Source organism: Castor canadensis, chromosome 10 (assembly GCF_047511655.1).
Source record: "Castor canadensis chromosome 10, mCasCan1.hap1v2, whole genome shotgun sequence".
Classification (NCBI taxonomy): Eukaryota; Metazoa; Chordata; class Mammalia; order Rodentia; family Castoridae; genus Castor; species Castor canadensis.
The window spans coordinates 126644246-126655955 of record NC_133395.1 but is presented as its reverse complement, the minus strand read 5'-3'; the positions used below and the strand labels follow the sequence as shown (position 1 = coordinate 126655955).

Below are 11710 nucleotides of genomic sequence, written 5' to 3'. Positions count from 1 at the left end.
GTGTGTGACATCCAAAGTATCCTCACGACTAGAAAGTCTGCTGTCAACCACGTCCCGGGTCCCAGTTTGAAAGTGAGGGCGTCCGAAATGCAAAGCCAGCGCATCGCAGAAGGGAGGAGAGCAGAGCTGGGGTTCCACCCGCCGGATCCCGGGTCCCCGAAGCGCCACACGCCTTCTCCCCGGACCAGCGCGCTGCTGAGAGTGACAGGCCCTGGCCGATTGTCACCGACCCCGTCCCCGCCCTCTGCGGGCTCGGACCGCCCCCGGAGCCCGCGGCCAAGGTGTCCCGGCTGCTCCCTGGCGCCCCCTGGCCAGGCGGTGGCACCGAGGTTTCCGGTGAGCGGCAGTAGCCGGTTGTGACGACTCCGTGCTCCCGAGCAGCAGCCGCCGCCGCCTCCTCGTCGGGCTCGGGCTCCAGGTGGGCCGGGCCCCGCGCCACTTCCCTCCCGCGGCTGTCCCCGCACGCCTGGCGCGACTGCCCCGAGGCTGCCCGGAGCCGCCCCGCGGTCCCCGCCGCGCCTTCCCTTCCCTGCGGGCCGGGCCCGGCGCCCAGCTCGCTCCCGGTGCCGGCAGTTGGGGCGCAGGGGACCCGGGAGCCCGCCGCACGGCGGGGAGGATGCGGGAACCCGGCTCGCGCCCCCTGCACTTGATTCGCAGGCCGGGGCGGGGCTGTCCCCCAAGCGCACCTGGGACCTGGGGTGGCGGGCGCCTCCCGGGGATCTCTGCGTCCCTTGTGTGGCCTGACCAGGGTCGCGCAAACGCGGGCGCTGAGGCACTCAGCTGCTCGCTGCTGGCCCTCCACACTGGGGAGAGGATCTGCCTGTTACAGCAGACAGCCCGGGGACCCCCACTCGTCATCTCAGGCCACCAAGTCCTGCCTTGTACCTGTGGGGACTTAGGGGTTATTAAGTCCCAGATGCATTTAACTTTTCATTTGTCCATTGCCGCCTTTAATTTTTTGTTTGGTGGCACTGGGGTTTGAACTCAGGGTCTTAGGCTTGCTAAGCAGGCGTTCTATCGCTTGAGCCACTCCACCAGCTCGACTGCCTTCTTTAAATCTTTCCAAGCTGTGTGGCAGAGCCTTACCCAAGTCACTCATGGTGGTCCCTGTCAGCCCTAGGTTTCATCTGGCATCATCTTGCAGACTTTTCCCTTTTCCTCCCCTCTTTTTAGGCCTGTGGAGCTGTGCATCTATCCACCCTTCGCTGGGAGGTCTTGCAAGAAGACTTAATACCAGGAAGACTTTCTGCCAGGCCTGGGGCTGTCCTTTCATGCCCAGCAACCACCCCCATCCAGCTTATGCAAGTGGGTACGTGCCCTCCTCCTTAAAGCCAGGTTTCTGGTCTGCTTCTTTAATTTTCACCAGGCCCAAGTGTTCCGGCTTCTCCATGGATGTCTGAGTTTACTTATGGTCAGAGCTCACTGGAGGACAGTGAACTTGGATAATCCAAAGTTCCCCACTTTATTACCAGGAGGGTGAGTCAAGGGGTAGAACGGCCTTGACTCTGAACCTAAGAAAGGCGCAGGCAGCCCGGTGACTCAGTGAGCAGGATTGCTGCAGTGAGAAGAGAATCAGGAACATTTTTTGTTTCCAGGAATGTTTTCCCTGCCAGGTTTCCTGTGGACCTCTACTCACAGATGGCTGTGTAAAGCAGGCCACCTCCTTCCAGCTCACCATTAAAATCTGGTCTGTCCAGTTATGGTGCACGGGGCCTGTAACTCATTGAGGATATGGGTATCCATTATGGAAAAGAAAGACCATGCTGGGCCAGACCTTCTAGTTAGGGCTTTCCTCATTAAATTACTTTCTCAGTATTTTCTTTAAATTAAAATATCATCTGTATGATGAAATCTACTGTAGCATGCTTTAAGGTAATGTGTTTCACTTCTGACAGGTTTAGACAGCTGGAATATCAACAGCTTCTGGGTGGTTCTGAGGATTAAAGAGGTAAATACTGGGCTGGGGCATGGCTCAAGTGGTAGAGCGCCTGCCTAGTGAGCACAAGGACCTGAGTTCAAAATAAAAAAAAAAGAGTAAATATTTCCATTATAAGTAGGACCATTGTTTCTATTCATATTTGTTTTTAAACTTTGTAAAATTGCTATCAATTTACAGTTAGATAAAAGTTCCAACTAAAAATATCAGTTTAGATCAGATTTACAACAGATAGTAACATACACATCAGGGCCACTTGAATGAAAAGCCTCTACATTTACTGCTCCAGAGGAGAAAGAATTTCTTTCTGATGTCCCTACTGTTGGGTTAGAAGCCCATGGCCTTGGAACTCTGAGTTTATTGAAAATAGCAGTCTATTTTTTTTCCCCCAGTACTAGGGATTGAACCAACAGTCTTGCATATGCTAAGCAGGCGATCTTACCACTGAGCCCCTCTGCGAGCCCTTTCATTGTAGTGGATTCTCTCTAGATTGGGTCTTGTGTACTATTTGCCCAGGCTGGCTTTGAACCATGATTCTCCCGATCTCTGCCTCCTGAGTAGCTGGGATTACTGGTGTGAGCCCCAGCACCTGGCTTGCTTTGGGTATTTTTTGGATAGGGTCTCACATTTATGTTTGGGCTGGCCTGGATCTCAATCCTCCTCTTTACATTTCTGTATAACTGAGATGATGGGTGTGCCACCATGCCCAGATTTTATTGGTTGAGATAGGGTCCTTTGATATTTTTTGCTCTGGCTGGCATTGAACCATGTTCCTTCCAATCTCTGCCTCCCAAGTAGTTGGGGTTACAGGCGTGAGCCAGTGACACCTGGCCGATGATGTATATTTTGTTGTTTTGAGACAGGGTCTGACTATGTCACTCAAGCTGCCCTGGAACTTGCTCAAACTTGAGCTCCTTCTGCCTCAGCCTCCCGAGAGCTTACTTATAAGCATGCACCACTCTGCCTAGCTTAATTGTAACTGTTTTTTATTCAGCAGACACATACTTGTTCAAAACCATTGTGCTTCATTTTCTCTCTCACTAGCATATCTTTCCCCTCCTCAACAATCAGACCTTAGCGCAAATGTTTTTTAGCTCACCTCTGTTCCACGTGACTTTAAACATTTATTTAATGAACACATAGCACTTAATGTGTGCCAGGTATATTTATAACTTTCCCCACAATTAACTTATAATAGCCCTAAGAGGAAGGCTTATTGTTATTTCCATTTTACAGATGGGAAGGTTGAGACACAGAAAGGTTAAACAACTTGCAACTAGGAAGCTGCAGACAGGGATTCAAACCCAGGTGACTGAGCTTCAAAGGTCATGTGCCTTACCTCCGTGCTATATTGTCTGTCATATCTGACTTTACTTCAGGAATCAATAAACTGGGTCATATCAAGTCCCTCCTTCCTTTTTCTCTTTTCTTTTTTGACAGCACTGGGGTTTCAACTGATGGCCTCATGCTTGCTAGGCAGGCGCTCTACCACTTGAGTCACTTTGCCAGCCCACTCCTTCCATTTTTGTAAATCAATTTTATTGGAGTGTACACACCTTCATTCCTTTACATTAGACTATGGCTGTTTTCCCCACAAAGGCGTTGCTGAGTAGTTGCCACAGAGAGAGATTAAGTGGCTCTTTCCTTTACAGAAAAAGTTTTCTGGCAGGGCCAGGTGTGGTTGCACATGCGTTTAGTTCCAGCTAGGTGGGAGGCAGAGATAGAAGGATCATAGTCCTAGGCTGGCCCTGGTCAAAAACACAATACCCTATCCAAAAAATATACTAAAGCAGAAAGGGTGACTCAAGTGGCAGAGGTCCTATCTAGCAAGCTCTCGAGTTCAAACCAAAAGTGATTTTGCTGGCCTCTGGTTTATTTGACTTACAGTCCTTGTGACTACCTGAAGTTATTTTTTTAATTGTTTATGCCTCTTGGACTAAGTCATGAGTTCCATCAGAGCATGACTCTTTCTTGTTTTGTTTACCCCTGTGTAGGCAAGTTTTAAATTTATTCTTTTCCCTCTGAAGGTTTTGGTAATGTTAGTTTGTGAAATAAACTGATAATAGACAACAGGAAAAGAACACTTAAGTCTTATTATGTGCCCTGACTCTATGTAGAACTTAACTTGTTGTTTTAGGGTTTGGGCCTTCTGGGGGTGGGGATGGGGGTGGAGGTGGGAGTGGGGAAGGAGGTGGTGCAGGCAGTGGAGGGTTGGGGGAGAGTTGCTTGGGCCCTGCAAGCAAGGCTTGTCTTACTATGCAAATAAAGTCTCTCTGGTAACAGCCACCTGCTGACATCTCCACAAGGGCTAGTGTCACAACCCCAATCTCTTCTTTCTGTGGGAAGATCTTTCCCAGTAAAAAGGGAATGTCTCCAGAAAAACTTACACCATTTGCTAATGTAGATAAATGTGAATTTCTTTTTACAAAAGGGACAGCTTTTCGGAGCCATTCCTGAGTCTGCAGAGGTCTGCAGTTTGTCTTGAATAACCAACTCAAAATATGCCAAAGAAATATATTCAGAGTAGAAAATTTTACTCTCCTGTACTTGTATACCTAGCTCCTAATCGGTGCCTGGCATACAGCACGTGCTCGATAAACATTTGGTGACTAAAGAAACATGACTTGGTGACAATAGCAAGGGACACTATAATCATGCTTAGCTCTGGGTCTTTTTCTTTGACTTTTAAAGGACATTTCTTCTTGCTAGGTGATGGCTCACACCTGTAATCCTAGCTACTTAGGAGGCAGAGATCAGAAGAACCATGGTTCGAAGCCAGCCCTGGGCAAGCAGTTCACAAGCCCCTATCTTGAAAAATCTCATCACCCACCTAAAACAGGTTGGCAGAGTGGCTCAAGTATAGAGTGCCTGCCTAGCAAGCATGAGGCTCTGAGTTCAAGCCCCAGTAAATAGATAAAGGACTATTTTAGTGAAGATGTTTTTGTCTGTAGGTGTGGAGGTTGCTATGTTAATGCTGCTTGTCTTTGGGGTATTACTTCATGAAGTCGCTCTGAGTGGCCAAGATGGGGTGGGTCCTGAGACTGCCAGTGAGCCAGGCAAACCTCTGTATGACTACGCCAGCATCCGCCTGCCCGAGGAGCACATTCCCTTCTTCTTGCACAACAACAGGCACATTGCCACTCTCTGCAAGAAGGACTCACATTGTCCATATAAGGTAGGTTTTATTTCTTCTGTTCATTTTTAGAAAGATTCAGTTGAGACAAACTTGCTAAGTTCTACTTTATAACTCTACACTGAAGGTAGAATCGTAACTTTCAGTTGTCACTGTGAGTCAGTCATTGTTTTAATTTCCTTTAATATGTCTAAGTGACTAAACTTTGCTTAAAATTATGTCCTATTCACACGAATGCAACTTAGAATCTAAGTCACTCTAAAATGCATAGGCAGTCAACACCATCTGCATGTTCTGTGAATGGAACCAATGAGATTTTTAGGCAGAAAAGCTTGTTCAAAGTAAAGAATTTCACACCTCTTCTTTGACTGCACTTAAAAGGTCTCCTAGCACTTAATTTCAGTAATAACACCTCAACTTCTGTCTCCAAATAATTAAGCTGGTGGATTTGGAAAAGCCTCAAACAGAGCCCATTAAGACTGGCTCAGGCGGCCTTGGAGATCAAAGCAGGGCATTGTAAGGCACTTCCTTTCCCATGGTGCCAGCACAGGAAGCATATGGAAAAGTTATCCTGGAAGCTGACCAGCCTTGCTCCTGGGGCTGGCAGTGGAGCCCAGGCCAGCAGCAGCTGCTGTGTCCCTCGAGGGCTGCGGAGTGTTGACCTTCTGTGGTGTCTGCCGCTCTTGGTTGATGACTGTAGTTACCCATCCATTCAATTCAGCTGTGATTCTTTTGGTAACACTGATTTTTAGAATCAGTTTGCTCTCAGAGAACTTAAGCTACTTCAAGAAATTCTAATTCAAGTGCTCTTTGGTAGTCTAGGTTTGGGGTCAGACTTGAGGGAATGAAGAAAGGCAATTTTAAGAATCTTGAGACTGATATTCTCAGAATTTACTCTGGTTACTTGTATTATTTAAATACAGGTTGTCAAATGTTACTGTGAAAGTTCTATAAAGGTCTGTTTTCATAATTGTAAAAATCCAAGAGTTCTCTGAACAGAGAGACCAGTCTAAATGTCCACCTTTTATGTTCTAGAAACACTTAGAAAATCTAAAGTACTGCTGGGGTTATGAGAAATCCTGCAAACCAGAGTTCAGATTTGGTTACCCTGTTTGCAGCTACGTGGACATAGGATGGTAAGTTTTCATATAGGACATACTCCTCCCTTTAAATCTATTTGCTCTGCATTGCATTTCGATGTCTTCATTCCCAGCCAAGACTCTTTTGCTATTAGATAATAATTCCTTTAGTTACTAATTTGCTTATCCAGTCATGAATTCAACTTTACTGTCTCATTCTGGCCTAGAAATACCTGTCATTTCCTCTGGCAGAGGGAGAGGACAGCATGGACTGTAGAACTTATTTCCCCCTGATGTAAACTAAGAAGATAAATGAATACTTTCCTCTGGCTTCTGCAGGGAAGAGTCAAGTGTAGTTAGCACTTCCAGTACATGAAGGTTTATGGGGTAAAGAAACTATAGTAATTCACAGTTCACTATATGACTAACTCATTTATTTCTGTTGTGTCTTTTTATTATAAGGGAACAAGTCTCCAATTACTTATTTTGGTAACTTCACATACAGAGGGATAGTTTTGGGAAAACTATAAGAATATGCTTAAAAAAATTTTTTTTTAAAACCTAGACTTTTAGTAACTTAACCTGAAGAAAGAAAATTCAACGTCCAGAAAAAACAAAAAGGAAAAAAAAAAAATCACACTATCTTTTTCTTTGCAAATAGGACCGACACTCTGGAGTCAGCTGCAGACATGTTCTGGAAGCAAGCTGACTTTGGATATGCCAGAGAGAGGCTGGAGGAAGTACATGTGCTCTGCCAGCCAGAGAAAATGGTGTGTTAGCTCCTTAACAAATAAGCTTATTTCTGTTACTTCTTATGTTTTATTGTTGATGGTAATGTAAAAACAAGATGGGTGGTCCCATGAAAGGAACTCCTTACTGTCATTTATTGGCTCAGAATTTTTTATTGTTGTTTGGAGACAGAGTCTCACTGTGAAGCCCAGGCTAGCCTCAAATTCTGGATCCTACTGCCTCAGACTTCCAAGTGTTGGGATTGCAGGCATGCAGCACCACACACAGATCAGAATTTTATTTAACATCGCATAGAGGTCATTCTGTTTCCTTGGAAACAGAGTGATATACATCAGATACTCGTATATATCAGATACTTGTATTTTGAGGCAGTTAAAATATTTTTTGATTTATAATTCCTCCTTCCCCAACATATACTAAAGAAGAGAATGCGATAAACTACATCTTTACAAGTTCCTTCTCAGGTGATTTGTTATAGACGATATGTCCCTACAATGCTGCGCCAAGTTTACTTAGCACTTCACAGTTTGAAGAAAAGCTTTTCTGTGTACTATCTAGTTTGAATCTCACATGGATTACTGCAGAGTCCATAGAATGATACCACTTTTCTAGAGTGGAAAACAGGGTCCTCAGAGAAGTCATGCAACTTCTTCAAGACCACACAGCTACCTTGTAGGATCACACATCTAGAATTAAGACACAAGTCTCTCTTTTAGTGAACTACCCATCAAGAGGTGGTTTTAGGATGTAAGTACAAAAGTAGACCCTCTATTACAAAGTTGAAATCCTGACTCTCAGGCAAGATACTCAACTTTTTTTTTTTGTAATGTTATTTTTTAAAACATTGTTATTAGCATGTACAGGGATTTGACTGTGACATTTCCATATATTCTTATAATGTACCTTGGTTAGGTTCATCCCCACATTGTTCTTACTCATCCTTCCTACCTACTTAAAATGATTTCCATAGGTTTCAGTGTTCTGTCTTCATACAAGTACATAAAGTTTATCAACCATATTCACTGTTCTTTACCATCTCCATTCACTCTTCTCCCTCCCACTAGTACCCACCCCCTCATAGGACCTGTTTTACACTCTTGTCCTTGATTACTTAAGTGTATATTCATGGTTCAAAGGGGTTTGCCATGGCATTTCACCAGTGACTGTATTGTACTTCAGTCAGATTCACCCCCTCTGTTATTCTTCCTTCCTTTTATCTTCTAGGTACTCAGTCTTTTTGTGCTTTGATTTCCTCAGCCCTAAGGCCAAGCCAATTTTGTAGCATGCGCTAGGAATAAAATGAGGTTCTGCATATAAAAATGCTTGGCTTAGCTGGGCACTGGTGGCTCATGCCTATAATCCCATCTACTAGGGAGCATGAAATCAAGAGAGTTGAGGTTTGATAATAGCCTGGGCAAATAGTTCATGAGACCACATCTCCAAAATAACCAGAGTCAAATGGACTGAAGGAATGACTCAAGTGGAAGAGCACCTGCTTTGGAAACATGGCTCAGGGCTTGGCTCCCAGCAAAGGGCTCAGTGGTGTTGTGTTTTAAAGGATGATGGGATTATAAGAATTTATGAGTAAGATGCATTATTCACCAATCAAATAATCCTGAACCCCAAGTCTCTGACATCTAAAGGGTGTCTGTTATCATCAGGTAGCCTGGGAAATAGCAACAAAAAAAATTAATTCCCATGCCTTCAAAAACTGAATATATGTTCTACAGTGCTATTGGGTGCTGTCGCCCAATGAGCTGTTAGCAGTTTTAGCAAAGTGAATGAAGGCCATGGCTGGGAGGCATGGCATGAGCCTACCAACACCCATGTCTATAACAGACATTTTGTTTTATCTGGCACACTTTGGCTGGAGTCTAGTGGCTCATGTGGAAAGGATGAGGGACGAGCCACAGCCCACTTTGCACACCTCTCTCGTGGTTGTTTGCTAGCATTTACTTTCATGTATTTTGTGCTCTCAGAGTTTGACCTCTGTAGTGAGTCTTTATAACAAGATGCTGTAGACTGGGTGCCGTACATACAGTAGAAACTTACTGCTCAAGGTTCTGGAGGCTGGAAGTCTGAGATCAGGTAGCCAGCACAGTCAGGTTCTGATGAAAGCCCTCTTCCAGGTTGTAGACAATCATCTCTGTTTGTACCCTCACCTGGTAGAAGGAGGAAGAGAGCTCTCTGTGGTCCTGTCTAAGAGGATACTAATCATGATGGTGAGGGCTCTTCCCTCAAGACCTCATCACAAGCAAGACTCCTTATCTCCTAATACCATCACATTGAGGGTTGAGATTCCAACACAGGAATTTTCCAGGGACACAAACATTCAGTCCATTGCAGTCTTTTTACTAATTACAGGTTCTAAAACACCAAATAGGTCAACATTAAGGCCCATGTTCAGTGGAAGTTTTAGGGAAAATAATCAAATGCCATTTAAATCTCTAGATAAAATCCAGAGCAGAAGTTTTTGAAGTGTTCCCTCTTTTAGTACAAATCAGATTGGATAGAATAGAAACAGAGACTCTCACAGGTTTATGGGAAATGTTGGAGAAAGTGCCTCTTATTAAAATTGGCAAACAGCTCTTCCAGCCTTGCATTTGAATGTCTCTTACATTTATATCCTTTCTTGTTTCCTTTGGCTTATCTTGGAAAAATGCCTTTTCACATAGCTGGGGATAGTAATGGTTTTGCATGCTTTTTTTTTTTTTTTTTTTTTTAAAGAGACTGAATGGAACCACATATATAGCCTTGGCTTTAACATTTGAGGTTGAGTCAGGTGGGGTGGTGCACCCCTGTAATCCCAGTACTCAGGAGGTGGAGTAGGAAGATTGCAAGTTGAAGTCCAGTCTGGGTTATATAGCAAAACTCTGTCTCCAAAATAAAAAAAAAAAGGTGATATAAATAAAGCATCTGAGAGTTCTTTGTAGGAACAGAAAAGTGTGGAAACTGGCAAAAATATATTTAGCTAAATTGTGCTGGGAAGGGGAAAAAAATCCTGAAACAGATGAGGTTCTGGAGCTCTTCCCTCACCATGTGTGAATACTGGGGTTTAACTTTCTTTGTTCCTGTACCTCATTTAGAGCGACTCAAGCCTGGTGTGCTCCCATTATCTTCAGTATTGCAGAGCGACCAATCTCTACCTTGACTTCAGGAACATCAAGAGAAATCATGACAGGTACTTAAATGGTATTGTTAAAATCTGTAGAAGTTCTGGAATGTTTTTAGGTTCAGAGATATGTCTCGGATTGAGGAGTTAGGGAACAGGTGAAGGATGGATGACCCAGATTAGCCACCATTGATTTCATTTCCAATTTGAGTCATAGGTATTTAGGGTTTCGTATACAACTCTGCAATTTTGAATACATTTTAAATTTTCTGTTATAAATGCAGTTATGTCTTGCTTAATGAAGGGGATACATTTTGAGAGATGTGTTGTTAGGTGATTTTATTGTTGCGCAACCAAAATAGAGTGTACTCACACAAACTAAGACAGCTAATGTGCCACTGGCATGATCTTATGGGGCCACCATCACAAATACAATTCATCATTGACTGGATTGTATTATGCAGCACACGATTGTAGTTACATTCCAGTGAAAAATGGATTTTGGAAATTAGTTTAATTCATGAGCTCAAGTCATCAAACTCAACTTTAATTTTTTGTTATACACTAGATTCAAGGAAGACTTTTTCCAGAGTGGTGAAATTGGAGGACACTGTAAACTTGACATTCATGCATTGATGTCTGAAGGTCAGCACAAAAGCCCTCTGCAGTCTTGGTAACATGATTTTTTTTTCCTTAAAACATATGTTTATTTCTAAAATATTTGTCTTTATTTGGGAGGGTTTCTAAGTAGAAAAATGTTACTTAATTTGTACAAACATGAGCTTCTGAAGAATGATGGTTACAGATGAACCCTTCAATTAACCCTGAATTAAATATATATTTATAAAATACAAGGAAGTATAATATAGTATTTACTATTTGTAAATAAAAGGAAAAATTAGTTTAAAAATGAGTTCTTTTATGTATATGTTATATATATGTTATTATTATATATATATATATATTATTATTGTGCTGGGGTTACATTGTGACATTAGCAAAAGTTCTTACAAAATATCATAGTTGAATTTACTCCCTCCATTATTCTCCTTTATCTCTCTTTGTCCCTTTCCTAGGATAGTTTCAACCGGTCTTACTTTTCCATTTACATACATGTGTACACAATATTTGTATGATATTCATCCTTCTTCCTACACCTTCTCCCCACATCCTCCCCCCTCCCATGGGTACCAACTCCCCAGACAGAGCCTGTTCCACCCTCCTGTTCTCCATAAAAATGAATTCTTTTTAACTCATATTTGCTACATAATATATGTTTTGGGGAGGACATTTTAAAGATGCACATCTATTAAATATATAACAAGGATCTGAGAAAGTATACATCTGGGTTATGAAAAAGTGAACACACCCATATAATTCTTATCCAGTTCAAAAAATAGAGCATCACCAACAGTCCAGGCTCCCTCCTAGGCCCTACCCTACCCTCCTCTCTAGAGATAAATGCTGCCCTAACTTTTGTCATCATTAATCAGCTTTTTGAATCTCTAAAATTCCTTATTTTAAAATAATTGTAGACTCATGGAATTGTCTACAATTGGTGCCATTACCCTAGCTTCCTGTAATGGTAGCATCTCAAATTATCATAACACAATGACCAAAGCCAGGAAATCCACAGTGGTACAATATTACTAACTAGACACATGTGAGCTTTCCTGGTGCTTACCTTCACAATTTATACG

At 43.0% G+C, this 11710-nt stretch overlaps 1 protein-coding gene across 10 annotated transcripts in view; it reads left to right on the top strand.

Annotated features, from left to right (window-relative positions):
* The first annotated feature begins 302 nt into the window (after nt 1–302).
* Nucleotides 303–11710, top strand: part of Eogt (EGF domain specific O-linked N-acetylglucosamine transferase) — a 32745-nt gene continuing 21337 nt past the window's right edge. The window contains exons 1-10 of one of the 10 annotated variants that reach the window (XM_074044194.1): nt 303–418; nt 1174–1305; nt 1896–1948; nt 3173–3244; nt 4646–4775; nt 4888–5111; nt 6105–6205; nt 6810–6918; nt 9985–10079; nt 10579–10683. In XM_074044194.1, coding sequence (XP_073900295.1) covers nt 1272–1305; nt 1896–1948; nt 3173–3244; nt 4646–4775; nt 4888–5111; nt 6105–6205; nt 6810–6918; nt 9985–10079; nt 10579–10683 — 923 coding nt within the window. In that variant the 5' untranslated portion in view covers nt 303–418; nt 1174–1271. Of the gene's footprint in view, nt 419–1171; nt 1310–1895; nt 1949–3172; nt 3245–4645; nt 4776–4887; nt 5112–6104; nt 6206–6809; nt 6919–9984; nt 10080–10578; nt 10684–11710 lie in introns of those variants that run through there. The other 9 variants (XM_074044195.1, XM_074044197.1, XM_074044199.1 and 6 more) reach the window with 9 other exon arrangements.